General features: G+C 41.2%; 3 protein-coding genes across 3 annotated transcripts; all 3 read right to left on the reverse strand.

The window, feature by feature from the left end:
- Positions 1–1,775: 1,775 nt before the first annotated feature.
- Positions 1,776–5,430, reverse strand: LOC121957581. The gene is made up of 6 exons (XM_042506220.1): positions 5,224–5,430; positions 4,515–4,657; positions 2,669–2,733; positions 2,169–2,333; positions 1,983–2,087; positions 1,776–1,889 (listed from the first exon to the last, which is right to left on the reverse strand). Exons 1-6 carry the CDS (start codon positions 5,341–5,343, stop codon positions 1,846–1,848), a joined length of 642 nt encoding a protein of 213 aa, XP_042362154.1. The 5' UTR covers positions 5,344–5,430; the 3' UTR covers positions 1,776–1,845.
- Positions 5,431–8,333: 2,903 nt separating this feature from the next.
- On the reverse strand, positions 8,334–11,588 carry LOC121957579. The gene is made up of 6 exons (XM_042506217.1): positions 11,389–11,588; positions 10,537–10,679; positions 9,667–9,731; positions 8,709–8,873; positions 8,531–8,635; positions 8,334–8,432 (listed from the first exon to the last, which is right to left on the reverse strand). Exons 1-6 carry the CDS (start codon positions 11,506–11,508, stop codon positions 8,392–8,394), a joined length of 639 nt encoding a protein of 212 aa, XP_042362151.1. The 5' UTR covers positions 11,509–11,588; the 3' UTR covers positions 8,334–8,391.
- A 1,454-nt stretch (positions 11,589–13,042) lies between these two features.
- LOC121957576 (toll-like receptor 13) lies at positions 13,043–20,392 on the reverse strand. The gene is given in 6 exon segments (XM_042506211.1): positions 13,043–14,182; positions 14,185–14,261; positions 14,339–14,456; positions 16,779–17,483; positions 17,486–19,297; positions 20,245–20,392. Coding segments are annotated over 5 exon segments (2,835 nt in total). The 5' UTR covers positions 19,248–19,297; positions 20,245–20,392; the 3' UTR covers positions 13,043–14,009.
- Between the last annotated feature and the right edge of the window lie 454 nt (positions 20,393–20,846).

Consider the following 20,846-nt stretch of genomic DNA (forward strand, 5'->3'; position numbering starts at 1 on the left):
AAAGGTGTGAGCACGGGTTGGCACTCTTCAGGTGTCAGAGCCGAGGTGCTGAGAAACAGCCCCGCTACCAGGAAATAACCGCTGAGCCGAAGTTTCATGATGCTACAGCTGATCAGCTTCAGGATACAATTCGAAAAAAACAGACGATAGCTGCACTAAGCATCAACGGCCGAGCCTCAGCGAGCTGGTCAGCTTTTATAGACGCAGCAGGTGACAGAGTTACAAGCTTCGACTTTTTTTATTTTTTTATTTTTTGCTCAGAGTTGGGTAAGCGACACGTGACTGCTGGTTTTCCTCTTTGCGAGTTCAAAGTGGATATCAGTGTTTGCTGTGGGTGTTGGATTTTCACAATATCACTGTTGGTTTATGTAGTAATCATTTACATGTTGTGTGTTCACTACAAGTAGATGACCTTTTTTTCCATCACTTGCCCGTCAAAGTGGAACAAGTGCAACATGGGTGGTTTGAAGCCTCAGGCATTCTCTAAAATACTGTCATATGAACGTGTCCACACTTTTACAATTTCAGGGGCTCCAACATCATCAGAATTAGAGATACAGAAACAATGACGAACCGAGGTTGCAATTTTTGCCATATTGAGACGCAGAAATGTAGACATTGACTCATGAGATTGTCCGTGTGTTTCATAATGGCCCCATGTCAGCTGACCTATTGCTAAGCCCCACCCTTGAACGCCACGAGCCAATCACATTTTGTGCAGCTACACCATGCATCCTGCTCGTAGACATCCATAGAAAAGCATCAGAAATTTTGATTTTATTTTTATTTATGCAGTTATTACTAAACTAATGGTCAATGGTCTATGTGCATGGGGTAAATGCAGCACTAATACGAGGTATGCCAAGAGGCTGGGGAACGGAGTGTATTTTATGCCATTCCCTAAATTTCACATTAATAAAGTGTTTCCTTTGTATTAAGGTCAATGTAAAAAGATAAACAAACAGGAATGTCTACATTTGTTCTGAGGTAAGGCAACATAGCGTTAGCCAAAGTTGCTGCAAAGTGACAAGTATATATAAAAACTCATACATTATGTCGGCAACATTGTGTATAATGTCACCTTGCAGCAAACTTTGCCAGGTTATGTAAGCTGATAGCTGCTAACTTTATCGCCAACTTCAGCTTGATAACGTTAGCTCATCATATCATCTGTTCATCTAAATTTGAGTGTTTTTGTTCTTTGACAGTCAAACATCAGAGTTAACTGTAACAAAAGGGCTGGTTAAAGCCCACCCAACTGAAAACTATGAACTAAGCCGGTCATTACAAAGAAAGCAAATCTCATATCTGCCTTTTGTTTCTATGCTGATGACACTGTCCTTTATTGATCTGCACCCACTCCTGCTCAGGCTTGAGGAACTGAGGAGCTCAGTATTGAGTAACTTTTGAGTAATTAGTATGCATTTGACAGAGAACAAGAACGGAAAGTCTACCTTTTTATGTGTCACTGATTGTGGTGATGTGATGTATATGAATATCTCTGCTCACTGACCCCACATGCTGGTATTACGGAGCTGTGAGAGCCATAACAATCTGTGGGTCTCTCACACACCTTTGTGTCTCATATTTTGATTGGCCTGCTTTATGTACATTCAGGCTTTAAACAGGGAGTGTGATTTTTGATGCACAGTGACTGCTGCAGCTGTAGCTGCAGACCATGTTGGTAAGCGTTCCTCGGGAGGTGCCTCACTGTTTCAAAACCCTGCTGTTACAGCATTTTATTCAATTTTAAATAAAAAACAAGATCCACCTGGTTGACTTTTGAGACATTTTTTGTTTCTTTACTTTGTCAGCTTCAGCTTGAAATATTCATGACAGCTGTTCTTATTTTAGAGACACTTTAACGCCCTCGCCTTCGGCACAGAAATCTGCAGGGAGAGAGACAGGGAATAAAAAAATTAATTCTGTTTAACATCACACATCTTCGTTGATTAATCAGACAGTTTAAAAAGGTGACGCACCGTTCTTGGTGTCGTAGAGGAAGTCTGGGTCTCTGGAGAAGCCGAGGCAGCTCGCCTGCTGCTTGAAATGTTCCAGGTCCGAGTCCTTCAGGGTCGACTCTCTGCCTGGAAACACAACAACAAAAATAGACGAATGTTTCAGATGTAAAATGTGACATTTTCTCTCTTTGAATTGTTCCTTCTTACTCCACAAATAAAGAGCCCGGACGCTGATCTCATCCCCTGTAGGGTTGCTGTCGATTTTCAGCGCCTGAAGAAATTTGTCGAGGTTTTTGGTGGTGCAGTTGATGCTCATGACTAAGCAGCCATCACAGCTTGGTAGCACGTGGAACTCTGAGGTGAGGTTGGCGACTGAGAACAGAAACACAGTCAGAAGATTTTAGGTAAAAAAGAAACTGAATAGTCAGCACCTAGACGGGAAACCTCAGAACGAGTGTGTTGTAAACTTTTCAGAGCTGTTGGTTCATATGATCCAATAATGTTATCAGACAACACAGATTTCTTTTTACTTGACCTGTGCTGTACAGGAATGATTCACAGTTTAAAGTACTTTCCTCTCATCCTGTGAGAGAAACAGTCATTGGCCGTGAAAATTTTAGCCCAAGTCAGAAACATCATCTCGCTGCTGGATTTCCAGTCTAACCAAACTAAAAACACGTAGAAAAGTGTCAGTTCAGGTGACTTACATGTCGTGGAAGCAGCTTTGCCATCAACGGCCACCGTCACAGATGTGGCCACGCAGGTTCCATTCCTGGAAAAAATAACATTAGAAAAGGTGACTTCTTTTTCTGACAGCGCTGTTTTAAGACTTCTCATTCATACTGGCTTCAAACGTTAATTCTCTCAAATGATGAAAACTGAGAGATTCTTTTGAAGGCTCTGAAAAAGGCTCAGCCAAGATCAGTCAAAGCCAACACACACAAAAACCTCTTGAACTTTGTCCCACACTTTGTTGCTAAATGCTAAAAGTATTAAACAGTAAAAGTACCATCAGAGTCAGTACCTCTGCACCGTCTCTAGATACTGTGTACTTTTAGAAAGCAGGAACTGTAGTCACAGCCTCTAGAAAACCAGAACCTGCAGTTTAAGTGCTGCAAGTAACAGACTGAAGAGGTTTGTATTGATGGCAGATATGTGACAGAAACTGCACACACAGAAAGGAGGATCCTTCTCTTTATTGTAGAGACCCTTCAGCTCTGTATGCTTGAGTCTGCTTGCGACTGTAATGAACTTACAGAAAGACGAATCCATGTGTTTTTTGCCTTTATTGATAGAGGTTTCTACTACACTTATTTTTAATCGAAATGTAAAACTCCTGAGCTCACGGAGTTCGGATAATTTGGTTTTAGTGACTAGAACCTGCTGACTTTATCCCTCAGACCTGTTAGCTTTCACCAACAACAACAACAACAACACAACTAAAACTTATAATTTGTTCCTAGTGGCCACTTTCAGTTTTGCAGTGAAAAAAGCCCAAAAAGCATTTTCCCATAGGCCACCATTGTAAAGAGAGAAAACTGATGACTCAAAACCTCAAACTGCAGACAAGGTCACTTTTGACTCTTTTGGTTAAAACATTTTTGGGACATAGAGGTTTTTTATTTGAAGAACTTTTAAAAATCATTGTGACTTCATCACACTGTAAAGTCTATGAACCAGCGGAAGAAACAAAATACTTTCTTTGAAAACCACATCTATAACGCATCATAAAGGCATTTATGGTGATGGCTGCACTCATAAACACACGGAACGCTTACTGATCCATCAACAGTCAGAAACATTAGAGATGCGACTTATAATGCATCATACATGTCAAGTTTCTTTTGGATGCTCTTGACTAGTTATGAACCAGAGGTTGACTGATGGGGCTCATAATGCATCATAAATCCTTAAACTCACCCATTCATGGAACCTTACCACGTATAAATCATTAAAGGTCGCGTCTACAATGACTTATGACAGTTGATATCATGCATCACCAAGTATTATGAGTGTTTATGTAGTCATAAAGCCTTATGAATGCTTCATAATTCACCATGGATGCCTTCATAATGCGTTATACATGTGGTTTTCATAGAAAGTGTTACAGAAGAAACTCTACTGCACAAAGTCAGAGGGCAGCATACTGCGGAAAATTAAACCCTGAAACTTTTTTTGGTATTTGTGCCATGTGAGCGGTTTTAAAGGAACTAGCTCCATCTTGGTGTCCGGTATCTAGATATGACTGTAAATCTATGCTGGAAGCATGATATCACATGTAAAGTCATCATTACAAGATTACTTTAATATTAAGCGGAGTATCATCTGCAAAGTGCCAAATGTCATGATCAGGAAATAAGTAAGCAACGAGCAGCATATAGACAAAAAAAAAGAAATGAAATGAATCACCTTTAGCAGGTTCTCAGTTTTAAATGTGTTTTTCATCTTCGTCTTCTAATGTTTTCCTTCTAAAACTATGATAAATGTTATTTACTTTGCAAGTTTGGATAAAAGTGTATTTGTATGATTAATGTTGGACTGTTATCAACTTACATCTTCTCCTCCTGAGTTACAACATCTTCATTTGGGCTCGATGACGTGGAGATATTCATCCAGGAGCTCTCTGTTATTTTCAGGATGCTGTTAAAAACATCATGATCCGTGTAACCCACGATGAAGTTCCACCTGCCGTACATCTGCACACAAACATGAAGAGACAGTGGACACAAACATCAACAACAGAAGTATGGCTGAATATTGCAGCTTAGTACTTCATTTCAGCACCAACCAAAACGTGGAAGTAGCCGGTGGCAGACCATCCAAAAAACGACGAGCACGCGAGACGAATACCACAGAAATTACTTAAGCGTTGCTGAGAGATGTTGACTGGTCTCAGACTTTTTTATTTTTAATAAACTGATGCATATCTTGAATCTGAATGGTTATTTTCTCTCCTGAAAAATGAAACAAAATATAGATTTAACTGTGTCCAAAACCCCCAAAGAGTCCACTAACCAGCTGATGAGACAAAATGAGCTGATAAAAGTCCTGTACAGTAGCAAATGTTGTTTTTACAACCTTTTTCTAAAATTCCTCATCCAAAGAAGGCATCTTTTGGCTCACATATTGAGGAAAAGAGGTTAAAATAATCTTTCATTGTGCAGTCGTGGGGTACTTATCCTGAGAGAAACGTCTGCTCAGCAAGTGCTAATGCCTAATGAAACAAACCCAAAGACCCCGGCAGGACAAACTGAGGGCTTACCGTCGAACGGTCGTCCAGAGACAAAGGTGTGAGCACTGATTGGCACTCTTCAGGTGTCAGAGCCGAGGCGATGAGAAACAGCCCCGCTACCAGGAAATAACCGCTGAGCCGAAGTTTCATGATGCTACAGCTGATCAGCTTCAGGATACAATTCGAAAAAAACAGACGATAGCTGCACTAAGCATCGACGGCCGAGCCTCAGCGAGCTGGTCAGCTTTTATAGACGCAGCAGGTGACAGTTACAGAGGGTTTTTAGCTCAGAGTTGGGTAAGCGACACGTGACGGTCAGTTTTCCTCTTTGCGAGTTCAAAGAGGATTTCAGTGTTTGCTGTGAGTGTAAGATTTCGTAACATCATTGTTGGTTCTGTGCAGTAATCATTTACATGTTGCGGATCATTACAATTACATAATGTTTTTTTAATTGTTGTCCGTCAAAGTGGAACAAAACTGCATTGGTGGTTTTAAGCCTCATGCAATCCCCCAAAATACATGACCAGACTTCCAGCTAAATAAACATTACTTGATTGGTTTAACAAGCTCTAATATCATTGCAATAAGAGACAGTAAGAACGATGCCCAAACTTTTACTGCCCATTGGCGACCAGCTTTGCATGATTATGTATGAAATATCTGTTTTATTGACAAGCTGGCTAACTTAGTGTAGCAGAGCCTGCTGCTGTTTTACTGCATACAAACATATTGTTAATCCATAACTACATCTTTTAACATTTTTTGACTTTTGACTTTTGTATTTCATCTGTGCTTCTGTCTGTTGCTGTTTCTGCAGCTGCTCTGCATGTCTGCTTCTTACACTAAGTTGCGTGTTGTTGCTTCATGTTGCACACGACTATTTGTGCTAAAATGCTATATGTTATTGCTTCGCTGTTGTTTTGTGCTTGTGTTCTGTCGTGCGAGTTCCTGTTGGTTGTAGCGGTTGCTGTTTTTATGTTGTCCTGCTGCTGTTGCCACGTGAGTTTTATCATTTGACAAGTTTTAAAACATCTTGCCAAAGGACTAGCACTGGCACATAAAATAAAATAAATGAAATGATGATGTGGACTTTGCCAGGGCATTTTGTGTGTAGTTCAGCACTAATATCAACCTCACTTGCTGTGTTATTACAGCACTATGATGTGCTGTTACATGTAACTTTCTAACCTCTAAAATCAAAATCTGAACCATGGAAAGTAAACTGAGGTTGCAATCTGCTGCCATATTGAGAGGTCGAAATGGTGATGGCGATTCATTGCTTGGACCATGAATTTTGTGTGATTTGGGGTCTATATGTGAGCATTTTGTGTGCACTCAAAGAAAAAGATCACCGGCCCTAATAAAAATTAAGCTATATTTTTGAGTATATGCAACTAAATTAAATTAAATCAAAAATTAATAGTTATAGTAATAACTAAACACAACGTAAATATGCTTTGTACAAACTCAATCAAAACAATTTCAGTAAACTCTGCCTTTGTCCCATAACATTCTCAGAAGCAAAAAAATCCCCCAAAAAATCCTGTGCAATTCTCCAAAGCGAGGCAACATATTTCAGAGAACTCTCAAAGAAAAGTTAACGAAAACCTCTATCTGATTTTACACGGAAAGACCCCGTATTGCTCTTGACCTCCCACGTATACAAATACACTGAGTATACAGTACAGTAGAGTACAGTACATGATAACTTCAGTCTGGCAAAAACCAGTCTGACGCTCGACCTCCGCCTCACTGCTGAGGTTTCCAAACCTCCAACATTTACTCGAGTTACGAGCGGCAGAACACTAATGTTAACCCCTTATGAGCCTCATGGGGTCCCTCCGGTCGTTCCAAAGTCGAGGCGCCACCCAGCCCTCCGGTGGTGTCACTAACAACTCATGCCTCAGAAACGTGTTAACCCTTTGAAACCCAGGTAAATGCGCTTGGCTTCTTCAGAAAAAAACTTGCGAAGAAGGCAATTATGAAGAAATGATCCTAAAATCAGCGAAAAATTAATTAAAAGTTTAAAGAAATTATCTTAAAATGAGCAAAAGAAAAAACATAATAAAAACAGGAATTCAAAAGAATATTAAAAAGTACTTCAAAAGTTAAAAACATAGTTTTTTGTATGTTTACTGTGCAAGTTAATTTCAAAAATGGCCTGTGATTGTTAAATAAAAATTAGTCCTCATATTTCATTGTTCTGTCGTCTCTTAATACCCAAGATAAAGAAAAGAAGATGGAAAAAAGATAACATTATGACATTTATGAGTCGCTGTAGGTTAATTATTTTTGTCACTGAATAATCAGGAGGAAGACTGGGAGCGGTTTAATGTTGTACATAAACTGGATATTCGTCCGTTTTATAGGGGTTGTATATAAAATTAGTCAGCAGTGGTTTATATAAAATCTGAACGTGTATGTGGGTAATAAATAAATGTGTACATCTTCCTTTTTGAATAAGTGATATTTATGTTTAAGTGGCTTGTGTATTTCTTATTGAGACTGATGTTTAGGACTTTTTTGTCTCGTCTTGTTTTTGTTCGTTGCACTCGGCCCTCAGGCTCGTTTGCCTTTGATTGTGTCAGTGTTTTTTCATAAATGTTTGAAATGAAGATTCAATCATTCATAAATTCATAAAAGCACTGAAGCTGCTTCTGACGCCGTCCGGCACTGTTTCGCTCGGATGCATCAGGTGGCTTTTGGCGTCACCCAAAGCAGTGTATTTTCACGCGTTGGGTTTTTTGGGCGGGATAACATTGAGTGTGCGGTTATGTTTGTGTGTTCACTCACTGGTGATCACTGATTATTGTGCACATCTGAAATAAAAAGATGAGGGAAAAAACAGCAGGAATCTGTCTATTTATTGCCTATTTATTCATATGTTTTTATCTATTATTGTTTGTGCTCTTATCCTTTCATTTCCATTCAGTATACCTATATGTTTATTTAATTATTTAAACATCATTGTATCTGTAGGTTTGATCGAGCCTGTGGTGCTTCCTTACTTATGCCAGCGTTTCTGCAGTTGCAGGTTTTTAGTTTTTTAATTAATTTCACAGTCTTGCTTTTGACCATTGGGGGGGGCACACACGATTTTATTAGATTCTGAAATAAAAAAACAAACGACCACATGTTTGATGCTTGGACCTCATTTTGTTTTTGTTTTTTGTGTTAAATATATATGAGGGATGTTCTTCAGGGGAACAGCTTGACGCCTTCGCCTTCAGCGCAGAAATCTGCAGCGAGAAAGACAGAAAAAGAAATCAGTTTTGTTTGACGTGACATCGCATATCTCGATTTCACTGATTAATCAGCGGGTTAAGAGGCGGAGCACCGTTCTTGGGGTCGTAGTGGAAGTTTAGTTCTCCGGTGAAGCCGAGGCAGCTCGCCTGCTGCTTGAAATGTTCCAGGTCCGAATCCTTCAGGGTCGACTCTCTGCCTGGAAACCAAAACAAAAATGAGCACGTTTCCTCTACAAAAAGTCGTTTTCTCTCTGAATGGTTCCTTCTTACTCATCAAATAGAGAGACCGAGCGTGGACCACGTCCTCCGTGTTGTCGCTGTGGAATTTCAACTTCTCCAGAAACTTGTCGAAGGCTTTGCCGCTGGTGTTGATGCTCATGACCAAGCAGCTGTCGCAGGTCGGCAGCAGGTGGAACACCGAGGTAAAGTTGGCGACTGAGCCGAAGAAAAAGAAGGAGAGAAGCATTTTGGATTTTTTCATTTTAAAAGTTTATTTCCAGAGGAGATGAATGAGGTCTTCAACGAATGACTTTTTAAAGTGTGGCTTTGTAATGTATCTTTACAATGAGTTGTTTAAAGACAAAACCGTTTGATTTTTTTAATTTCCTTCGCGTCTATATAATATCTCTCTAATGACTTATTTTTCTGGTCTCTTTAAAAGAAATTCTGCATATAGAGCTTTAAAATGATCAGTCTGGAGCGCTGAAGGTTGAGGATCGCACTGGTTCCCTCATCAAAAAAGCTTATGGGATTCCTGAATGGGATTTTTGATTGTCGCCAAAAATAAGCTCTTTATGATACTTTCACGTTTTGTTCAGCATAATCTTCACAGATAAACAGCACTTGTGTGTTTTGAAGTGTAAATAAAATCACCAGAAGCAAAACGCTGTTTGGCTATAAACCAGCTACATGGAGGTCGCACAGATTAAACGTCACAACTACAAACTCTGTAAAAACACGTTAAAACACAACTGAAAAATATTGTGAACAGAAAAATCTAGTTTGAGCGCGACGTCAAACGCTGGAAGGTTTCTGGTTTCTGTTTGTTGTATCGACCAATCGTGTTTGAACGTGGTGGAACCAAAGACATCACCGTCCCCAGAGCAACAAATAAAAATACTCGTAAGACTCCATGTTGGAATTAATGTATTTTAAAAAACAGCTGCTTTTTGTCAAAGGGCTTATTCTTAAAACTTTGAACAGAAAAGCGTCAGATCGGATGGCTCACCTGACGCTGTTAGAGTGTTGCCGTCTATAGTTAGGCTGCTTGTTGAGGCCGTGCATGATCCGTTTCTGGGAAAAAAACAAACAGAGGAAGAGGTGAGTTCATCTTCTGATTGAGCTATTTTTCACCTTCTCATCCATGTTTAATTAAAAAGTTAAGATTTGTTCCAAAATCCAAAGCTCATATCCATTTTCACAGTTTCTGCCTTTGATAAATGGTGTCATTTTTAGTTATTTTTAAAGAAAAAAGCCTTCCAGACCTCTAGGGTCCACAGGTTTGGAAGGCAGTTCTTCTATTGAGCCTAAATAATAATAATAAAAAAAACCCTGAGTCCCTCCCCTGTACTTAAAGAAGTATTTGACATGCCTCCCTATCTGCACCACTCCCTACCTTCCAATAAATAACAAACCGTCCTTAACAGTGTTTAACAACCCAAAATCTAATAATCCGTCCAAACTTATACTTGACTGATTCCTCCACTTTTAATGAAAATATAGACCATTTTTCCGACTTTAGTCAATAAATGTTTACTGATAGCAGTTGTAACTTATTCTGTGTCTACTCAGAACCAATTACTAACAACTACTTATATTTCAACATCTCAATTTATAATTTAAAAAACAGTTCATCAGGCTAATTAAGTGCCCGAGATGTTTGAGTGATAAAACGGAGTATCATCTGCATAGCGATGAACGTCATGATTAGGAAAAAAGTGAACCAGGAGCAGCATATAGACGGAGAAGAAAAAGAGGAAAACAGACCCAAGTTAAAATCCTGAGCAGTCTTTAAAAGTCTTAAATGTGTTTTTTCTCTTAAAAACATCATTCACAGAGGTTGTTATTATCTTGTGTATTTGTACTGATATCAGCTCACATCCTGTTCTCCTGAGACATAACCATGTCTTTGGCGCCGGATGACGAGGCGACGTTGATCCAGGAGCTCTCGGTTAGCTGCAGAATCTCGCTGAAGACAGGATAGTCGGTGTAACCCAGGAGGAAGTTCCACCTGCCGTGTATCTGCACACAAACGTGACGTCAGTTAGTGACGGCAGACACAAGCGTCTTTGTCATCCTCGCTTACTTTTGTAAAGAATCACGACTTTCTTTAATTAATATAACTCTTCTTTCGTGTCACTTTTTTGTGACTCGGGCAAATGTACGTGCATGTGATGTTTGTTTAGCTCTGACTTGAACTTAGAGGCACGGACGAAGGAAAACCTTTCGCTGCCTGTTTTTAGTTGTTTTATCTGGTCAAAGATGGTCTTGGATGGTCCAGTTCTTGCTGGTCTTTGATGGTTTAGCTGGTTTTACGGATGTTTATCATTTCAGATAATGTTCCCATAAGGTTGACAAATACGTTTGAACTGCAACACGAGGAGGTTGTGAGGATGTTCTGATGATGTTGAGAGGTGATAGATCAGATAGTGTTCTTTTATAAAACGTTCCCATAATGTTAAATGAGAACAGAGGGAGAACGTTTTCAAAGCAAGGTATAGAACATGTTATTGAGGACTGAGATTACACAACATTTTTTCATTAAAATTTATTCTAGTGTGCTATCTAAAAAAACACATTTTTAACAGATTGAGAACTAAAAAAGAAAAACTTGCAACTGCAAACATTATTAAAACATTGCATTGTTACATTCTAAGAACATTTTTAGAACCAAAAACTGCTAGCTGGGACTGCTGCCAAAGACGCAGGCAGGAGTCGGGTGAGGGCTTACCACGGAGGGCTCGTCCAGAGACAAAGGTGCGAGCACGGGTCGGCACTCCTCAGGCGTCAGAGCCGAGGAGCTCAGAAACAGCAGCGCTACCAGTAAACAACTGCTGAGCCACAGATTCATGATGCTACAGCTGATCAGTTTCAGGATAAAACCAGAAGAAAACAGGTGACAGCTGCACGAAAACAACAATGACCAACTCAGCATCAGAGCGAGTCAGTCAGCTTTTATAGAAGCAGCGGGCCGCAGCGTCACATGCTCCTGCGGTTTTCTGTTACGTACATTAAAACGTTTTTCCATTTTTTTTCCTGAGTTACGCAAATGCAGAATTCCTTTGTGCAGACTGAGAGATGATTTCAGGGTTTGCTGTCTTTGTAAGATTTCCTCACACTGTTGGGTTTGTGCATCGATCACTCACTCGCTGATTTGTTGATCTGCTCTTTGGTCACTGACTCAAACACACTGAGTAAACAGGCCAACCTCAGTTCAGCTAAACTAGGACACGGCCCGACCTCTGCCTGCCGTTCTGTTGTAATATCCGAAGCTCCACGATTATCTGGGACTACAATGCTGTGTTCACGTCATGAGCCACAGTGCAGGAATGTGACATTTAACGCACAAAAACGGACAAAATGAAGACAAAAGTGTGGACCAGCGGCCACTCTGGACTTAATCAAGTGTGGTGCTCTTCGTTACGCAGCGTCAGATTTACCGCGTAAAAGTCATTCAACAGTTTCAGCATCTTGACTGACAGAAGTAAAGAGGTCAGCAGATGTGCCCCAGGGATGATGTTTTTAAGTTAACCCTTTGAAATCTGGAGCGACATAACTTTCCTCTCGCTGCTTTCAGACGCCTTTGAACCCCAAGGAAACGGATGCGGTTTCTTTCACAAACACGGTGAAACAGCAACGAACAAGAAGGAAATGTTGCACAAATTGCAACTAAGTAGTAGATTTAGAAAATGATTTTTAAAAAGTTTGGGAAAAATGTTGTGGGAAAAAAAGGAAAAAAAGCTGGGGAAAAACTGAAATTATAATTATCATAATTGAATATTTAAATTTTGTGTTGCTTATTAAAAATAAATAAATAACAAAAAATAATAATTATCAGGTTATTTTCCTGTAGTTTTCACTAATTTCTCGCTGATTTTTGGGGTCATTTCTTCTTTAATTACTTATTACCTTCTTCAGATGTTTTTGAAAGAAATAAAGTCAGAGTGCTCAGGTGTCAAAAGATTACCGTCGCCTTGGTTACCTCGTCACAGAGCCAATGGGATTTTGGATTACTGCAGAAAATACACTTTGTGGTAGACAATTTTTTTTGTTCAGCAAGAAAATCGTGACTAATGAAAACCACTGTTGGGATACATGAAGCATAATCGCGCTGAACACGGCGTAATAACATCCTGTTGTTTTTTTTTTTTAGCAAGCGACTCTTTTTATAGACATAAGAGTCAGGCAGCAGAAATGGTGGGAAACATGGAAACAGTATCAACAACTGATGTTAAAAAAACATTTCATTTTGTAATTTTGTTCCTTGTTGATATATTTTTGGTAGTTACACATTTTAGTATCTGCATCGAGCAAATGTTAAAAAATAAAGCATGCCAGGCGAGTACACTGACATTAACAACAACATTATTTTATTACATGAGCTGCTGACTTGACGTCATAAATGTATAAACATGGCGGCAAAAGTCAATGTTCGGTCAACGGTAAGAAACAACAGTTTAATTAGTTCACATATTAAACATATATTTTTTGTCAAATGTTTTATGGTTTTAAAGTGAACTCTTCCTCCATGTACCTAGATTTGATAGTTCTGCGTTTCATGGCGATGCGATTGGTTCTGTCCGGCTGCGTCCTCAAGTGACGCCGCTCAAGTGCGTCGCATGTGGACGCACCAGGTGTCGTTCGTCCGTCCGCCGGCGTATAATGACAACGCCGCCTGTTCTGTGCGGGTGCTTTCTCATCTGACACCAACATCCAGCCTAACTCCAGGTGGCCTTCGGCAGCACGCTCGTACGCAGAAAGCACTGACAGAGCGGACGTATTTGACGAGTGCGGAGTGATAACGGGCTGGACGGTAGCGTCCATGCTGACGTTGTTATGATGTGCTTTGATTAACCTTTGCGCCCTGATGATCACATTTTTGGTATAAGAAGATGGCGTGCCGAACGGGGCATCTGAGCGTTCGTTGTTTTCTTCTATATTCTGAGAAATGTTGGTCGATCACAAAAACAAGGAAACTTCAGAAATGGTCCTCTTTGGAAGACGCCGATGGTTTGGCAGTGAATCCTGATGATGACGTCCTGTGTTTTCCCGGAACATCCTGCGTGCTGAAGGTTAACGTGTTTTGTAAGAGCGGGATTTTTTCTGCACGTCTGCACTCACTATCATGTTTTTTGGAAATTAAAGAGAGAACTTTTTTTCCGCATTTTTTCTTCACAACAAGCCCCGACAAGCTGCAGCACTCTCACGACTTAACCACTTAAACGCCAAGCGTGTCGCGTACACAGCTTCCCATGCCACGACTACAACCAGCAGAAGTGACTTTTGTGCCGGTTGTGCGACGTCACTCTGATTTTGTCTTTATGTTGCGTAAATTATGCAACGAGGAACACTTTATGTTGTGCAGTCTGGAGCCAGTCTGGGAGTCAGCAGGTTGGCGGTCTCGGTGAGATCGTCCCCCGTCTCCAGAGCTCTCCGTACGTTCTGCCAGAAGACTCCCGGGTGTCCACCGGCCTGCGACCAGCTCAGGTAGGTGCGTCTCTTCACCAGCTGTCTCCGTACTACTACGGAGACAGCTGGTGGGCCGGGATGTCCTCCAGGAACAGCAGGATCAACACGTCCTTCTGCTCGTCAAACAGACGGAAACTGCAAAGACACGACGGGACAGACCGTGAGGACCAATCAGAGGGCGGAGCCGGCCCGACGGATGTGAGCGCCCTCACCTGGCCATCTGGATCTCTCTGGAGCACCACTCGCTCTGCAGGTAGCGGCGTGTGATCACACAGATGGTCTTCCTGCTGCCATAGATGGCGTCTGTGATGTTCTCTATGATGGGTTTACCTGTGGAGAAAACATCTGGTTCTAAAAACGCTCTGAGAACGGTACAATGCAACTGCTGAATGTTTCAGTGGCAAGTTTTCTTTATGTTCGTATGTATGTATGATCGTTAACATATGAGATTAGATTACATTTTCATCTTTTAAAAAAGGGTCTCAGTCTTCAATAACATTTTCTGAATGTTGCTTAAAAAGTGTTCCTCCTTTGTTCTCATGTAACATTGTGAGAACGTTTTATAAAAGAACATCCTCTGATCTGTCGCAGTTCAAACGTTACATCTTAGTCAGCATTTAACCTTACAGGAACATTATTTGAAATGATTAACATCCTTAAAATGGTCTTTGAACATTACATTAAAAAGTTTTCTGTAAAGCATTAACAAATAATTCAGTGAACGAACACACACACACACACACACACACACACACACACACACACACACTTGTTCTCATCACCGCTTTATCAGCTGACTCTCAACATTATCAATATTCTTTTTAAAACTCCTGAAAACTTCTTTGCAAAGACTAATTTGAAATCTATTTCACTCTTTTTCGCCATTTGTGCTTTTTTTCAACTTTTTATTACTGCTTGGTCTTAAAATTTTGATCAATTATGCAATCCTTGTCATTATCCTTTCTCTTTTTATGAAAGATTATAGTTATTTAATGGGGGAGGTAACTCCTTAAACCATTTTTGGCTTCTCAACCTCTTCTGCACAGTGTTAAAACTTAGTAGTTTTCTTTTACTGTCTTTTCTTTACAAATGTGCAAAAAAAAAACTCAGACAAATTACAGAATTTATACTGTCAGTTGTTGACACTGTTTCCATACTACTGCTGCCCTGAAAAGTCACGCAAATGTTACAACATCATCGACATTTTCTAATCTTCCTCTTGTTATTACGACTTTGGAGGGTTGTTTTTGTGCTCCCAACTCGTAAATTTGATATTTCCGGGGAGCACCTGAAGGCAGCATCAGGAAACCCTGTTCACCTCTCTCTCTCCCTCAATCTTTATTCCAAAACACTCACCAAACTTCAACCAGGTTAAGCTTTTTATCTTTCTGTTAGCTTTTAACCCTCTTTCCTCCTCTCTTCCTCTTTCTCATACTTCCCCAATGACTTCTTTTCAGAGCTGAATACCAAGCGATGGTTTATTTTTAAAGACATATTGCTGCTATGCAGGTTTCACATCCCTCTTTTTTGGGCAGCAGTGTTTGTGGTGTGTGATTATTTGAAGGCTTCAGCCATGAAATGTGACTGCAGCTACACAAAAGCCTCCAGATGGAGAAAGATGTGAGAAAGGTGAGTCCGCAAGAACAGCTGAAGGCTCACAAACAGCCAAGCACACAGCGTGCAGCAATATATAGTATTTTAGCCAAAACAGAAATGCATGTAGCATGAAAGGAGTTACAGCATTTTAGCACAATAGCCATGGAATTAAAAACTTTTGAGTCGGCCTACTTCTCCTATAGCTGCCAACAGCCTGCCGACATTCCCAGTTAGAGAAAGGCTGAAAATAAGCTCATGTGCTTGTGGCCCCGGACCCCCAAAACATTACATCTGCCCCTGGTAATAATAATGAGAGCTCAGCGCGAGCGGCCGGATGAGACACGGAGCGATGCGTCCTGGTGTTTCTAAATAATTAATCAAAAGTCTGATTAAAGCTGAAACTAACACAAAGTCGTCTGTAGAGTCTAAAGAAGTCACTTTCACCTCTGCAGATGTGTCTGTTTCAGACACTTTGGTGCTGTGAGGAGAAGCTGCGCGCTGTTTGTCTGTCTCACTGCGCTGCTGTCGGACCATCAGCTGTTTGATCCGCCATGATGAAATGCTGTGGCTGTCAAACACTCAGCTGTTCTACAGTCAAAGTCCTTCTCTGCATTTGGTTCTCTGCGTTTTTTATTATCATTGGCTGTGGTTCGTGTTGTCTGTCAAAACATGGCTAGACTGTGTTCTATCGACACTCTATCGACTACGTCTCATATTTCAATAGAGGAAAAGTTATATTGAAATTTATATCATTATTGTTTTCGCGCTCAGCCCTTCTCACAACTAAGCATAACATGCAGACAAGCAGAACAGCAATAGCAACAAGAAACAGCAAAAGACAGAAGCAGAGATAAAATATAACCAAGCGTAGACCTTAATAAAATGTTAAAAGATGCAGTTACGGATTAACAATGTTCTTGAACAGTAGTCCGTGGCTTGCAGCTGTACTGCCCACTACCAGGCACGTAATGTAGTCATGCATGCACATTCATACTGTGCAGCACTCCTGCACCATGCACAGAGATTCAGAAAGAGACGACGACAGTCAGTACTCACCTGGTTGGAAGTCGCGGTGGTGCAGACAGAGTCTCCAGCCCTGCTCGTCCTCCAGCACCGGAAGCATCTCTCTGCAGACCCAGGCCTCGTCGTGAACGTTGTAGGAGATGAAGGCGTCGTACAGGTGAGGAGCTCCTTTCTTCCTCTTCCTGCTGTCATAGAGGAAGGCCAGGAAGAGGTGGTAGGCGTAGGCGAGATGCCACCTCAGAAAGTGGTAGATGAAGGAGGTGAGGAGAGTCAGCAGAGTCAGACAAAAGCTAGAAATGAAGCAGAGGAAGCTAACGTCCATCCAGCAGGACTGGACGTCAAAGTCCAGCAACTTGCTTCCCTGTTTACTCGGAGGAAAGAAGCAGTCGTACTGGTAGGCGTTAACAACCTGTGTTTGGCTGTTGTTCTTCACCCACTGGATAAAGCCGGTGTTAGAGCAGTCACAGGTGAAAGGGTTACCGGCCAGGTCCAGGTATGTTAGTGCAGGAAGAGACTGGAAGACCGTCGCATTGATTACTGTCAAGTCATTGTCTCTCAATCTCAACCATGTGAGCGCAGAGAGGTTCCCTTGGGCTAGAAAATCCAAAGATCTGAGCTTGTTTTTGGAAAGGTCGAGAAACCTCAGGTTTGGGATTGGCTGAAACAACTCGGGTTTAAGATCTGAGATATTGCTGCTCAGTATAACAAGACTTGTCAGGCGAGGAGTGTATGTAATGTGTCGAGGTGTGGTGTCTCGCTGAAGAATCTCTCTGATGAAAAGATGTCCAAATACGTCAGACCCCTGAGCAGGTCAGGTGAGACAGTCATGGCCCATTTATTGTTGTTTTCGATTATAAGCGTCCTCAAAGAGGGCACATCTAAGAAAGGTGGCTCCTCATTGGCCTGATGACTCAAGCTCTTCTCAGAATTTGGGAGTAATAGTGCGAGGCTTTTTAAGAGCGGCAGTCCTCTGAACATGTCCTTTTTGAGTGAGTTAGTTGACAAGTCAAGGCTTTGGAGATGATTAAGTCCCTCAAAAGCCCCACTATTTACTTGGCAATCTGACACTGACTCAAATTTCAAAACCCGGAGGGAAGGCAGAGTCCCAAAGTCTCTTTTACTTACCACCCTGAATTCATGCCTGTTCATGTTCAAAACGCAGAGGTTCTGCAAACTTACGAAGGCATCATACACATGAATAATCGGGTTTCCCTGAACAAAGAGTGCCCCTAAATTCTTCAAGTCTTGGAAAACGCATCCTCTGAGGGTTGAAATACGATTTTTATTAAGAAAAAGTTCTATTAAGCTCGTCAAATTCAGAAAGTCAGAACAACCTAATTCTCCGATATCATTCGAGTTCAGATACAGGACTACAAGTCTGGAGAGGCCCCTGATGGCAAAAGGCACTCTAGTGAGGAAGTTGTAGTGTAATTTCAGTTCCACGAGCTGATTCAGAGATCTGAGTGAATTCTCAGACATGTCGCTCATGACAGTATTAACTAAAGACAGCTTCTTGAGTTTGGAGCAAGCATGAAGCAGCGTGTCGTTTAAAATGTTAATATTGTTAAAAGTCAAATCAAGATATGTTAAAGCAGGAATCTGGCAGGCAACGTCAATCAAACCTCTATCAAGCAGTTTTGTGATGTGGCTCAGCCAGAGCCACTCCACAGACTCTGCACTCCGAAACATTATTCTGTACGTTTCAAAACTTATTTCAGGTCCACTTAAAATCATAGTGGTCAGGTTCTTTGGAAAGCTCCGGTCGGGTACGTCCCACTCAAAGCCGGGGCTGCAGTTTGACAAATCGATATAGTGAAGATGAGGAAAGACATCTCTTGTAATGCTGAACTTCCTAAGGTCATTTAAGTCAAATATAAGAGTCTTGAGGTTTGATTTGTTGAAAGGCAGGTCGTCTGAGTCAAAAGACGTGAACATGTTTTGTCCTGCGTTCAGTTCATCCAGGTATGGCAGCTGTAAAATAGGCACAATATCAGTAATTTGATTTAAGTTGTTTAAACGCAGTTCTACTTTCTGTAAGCTGACGAGGGGCTGAAAGGCCAGCGGGGAGACGGATGTGATTTGGTTTTTGTTGAGAGACAGACGCGTTAATTTGGACAGTCCCTGAAACATGTTGTCAGTCAGGTTTGTGAGCCGATTATTATCTATATTAAGGTCTGTTAACTCCGCCAAGTCTGCAAAAGCTCCGTCATCAATGAGTGATACTGAATTTAATTTCATGTTTAGGTTGACAAGTTTCGATAAACCGCTCAGATCTGTTTTGTTGACCTTGTGAATTTGATTGGTGGCGAGGTCTAGAGATATCGCATTTTTAGGAATGTCGTCAGGAACGGCAGCGAGTTTACGATCAGTGCACGAGATAACATCACCTGAAGCATGCTCGGAGTATTCGACAGTGCAGTTTTTCAGCGAGTAAGCCGCTGAGGTGTTAGGATGAAGCAGGACAGACAGAAGTGAGAGGAGGAGACAGGTGCGACGCAGCATGGTGATCTTCAGGATCAGCCCGGTCGAAGTACGTCTGCTTCTTTGTGTTCCTGTGAGGCGAAGACGAATCTGTTTATTATCGCACATCCAGTCATGCCAGTTTCCCTGTGAGGCTGCATCCCTCTCGTGATGCTTGACCGTTACTACGGACAACCGAGCCTGAAGAACCACCCACGTTGGCCTCCAGAGTTGTAATTGAAGATGGAGATATCCGAAATGCGATGTGTCACCCACAGTTCCCTCTCACTCCCATCTTGTCAAAAACAAGCAGTTTGTCAGTACGTTTTAGAGGCAGCGCAAAACAACTCGTCAAATATCCCCACTTTATCAGGGATGTCGGCGTTAGACACGGACGCACAGGTTTTCTGCAGTATGATTTGATTTGCATCAGAAAACATCATTTCGTAATGTCACCGGCGACTGCCGAAATATAAAGAGCAAGAGAATCTTTAGGAGGCAGGCTGGACGGGTGGTGAAATGATGCAAAATGACCACAAAGACACTCAAACTGAGCACAGACACAAAATTGCCAAAAGGAGACACTAAGGGACTACTAAGAGGCAAAAATGACCACAAAGAGATGCAAAACAACCACAAACAGATTCAAACCGAACACAATGGACACAAAATTACCTAAAAGAGACATAAAATGACGAGAAGAGATGCAAAATAGCCACTAAGAGACTCAAAATGACCACAAAGAGACACAAAAACACACAGGCATTAAAATGACCAAAAGAAGATGCAAAATGAAAACAAAGAAACTTAAAATGACCAGAGGATGCAAGAGGAAGGGGGTGAAAGGGAAATAAATGTATTGCAGTAAAAAGTACAATATTTACTTCTGAGTGGGTGAAAAGGAGAAAGGAGCATCAAATACTGAAGTACCTCTGCTTTTTTAATTATTATTATTATTTATTTATTAACTTAAGCACGGCCCTTAAATAAATATGCTAAGTGAAGTTTCATGAGTAGATAAAAAAAGGCCACGTCTCACCTCGCGGTCCGGTCAGTTCTTCGCGGTGAGCTCAGTCCTGACAGCGGAGAGAAAACATGAAATGAATTTCACTGAAGTATTCAAAGTGATGTTCAGCCGACACGTTTACGCATCAGTTTACTCTCCAGAGTTTCTGCAGCCAGCGACGCGTTTGACCCCAGACTGGGTGATTTTCGGTTTCCTCCCGTGTGACCTCACTGAAAAGCGTTGAGGAGGTGAGAGGGTGGTAAAAACACGTAACGTGACCACAGACACAGACCGAGACCGTGAAACAGGAACAGGCTTGTGGACGCACTTCATCATGGTGTTAATTTCATTGAGGTGCAGTTCACATAAAGTACATGTTTTAAAATATCCACATACGTTTCCGCCACTGAGGCTGTCAGAAACAGCTGCGAATTTGTTCTTGAGTGCAGCAGGTTAAACCGGGTTTGGTTGTCACGCTTTAATTTTAAACCCCTAAAAAAAGTGTATTCATATTATACTGAACAAAACTTTACATGCAACACTTTGGTTTTTTCATCTAAAAAAAGAAATTATAGTTGCTGTGCAGCAGTGGGTCTGGGCCGGACGTTTTTAGCAGCAGTCGAATCAGAAGACGG

Source organism: Plectropomus leopardus, chromosome 18 (assembly GCF_008729295.1).
Source record: "Plectropomus leopardus isolate mb chromosome 18, YSFRI_Pleo_2.0, whole genome shotgun sequence".
Taxonomy (NCBI): Eukaryota; Metazoa; Chordata; class Actinopteri; order Perciformes; family Serranidae; genus Plectropomus; species Plectropomus leopardus.

Coding starts and splice junctions, on each gene's coding strand:
- LOC121957581 (XM_042506220.1), bottom strand. CDS start 5,343: ATGAAACTTCGGCTCAGCGGTTATTTCCTGGTAGCGGGGCTGTTTCTC. Junction 2,734..4,514: donor GTAACTCAGGAGGAGAAGAT/GTAAGTTGATAA, acceptor TATTTTTTCCAG/GAATGGAACCTGCGTGGCCA. Junction 1,890..1,982: donor CCTCTACGACACCAAGAACG/GTGCGTCACCTT, acceptor CTCTCCCTGCAG/ATTTCTGTGCCGAAGGCGAG.
- LOC121957579 (XM_042506217.1), bottom strand. CDS start 11,508: ATGAATCTGTGGCTCAGCAGTTGTTTACTGGTAGCGCTGCTGTTTCTG. Junction 8,874..9,666: donor CAACACTCTAACAGCGTCAG/GTGAGCCATCCG, acceptor TCTTCGGCTCAG/TCGCCAACTTTACCTCGGTG. Junction 8,433..8,530: donor CCACTACGACCCCAAGAACG/GTGCTCCGCCTC, acceptor TTCTCGCTGCAG/ATTTCTGCGCTGAAGGCGAA.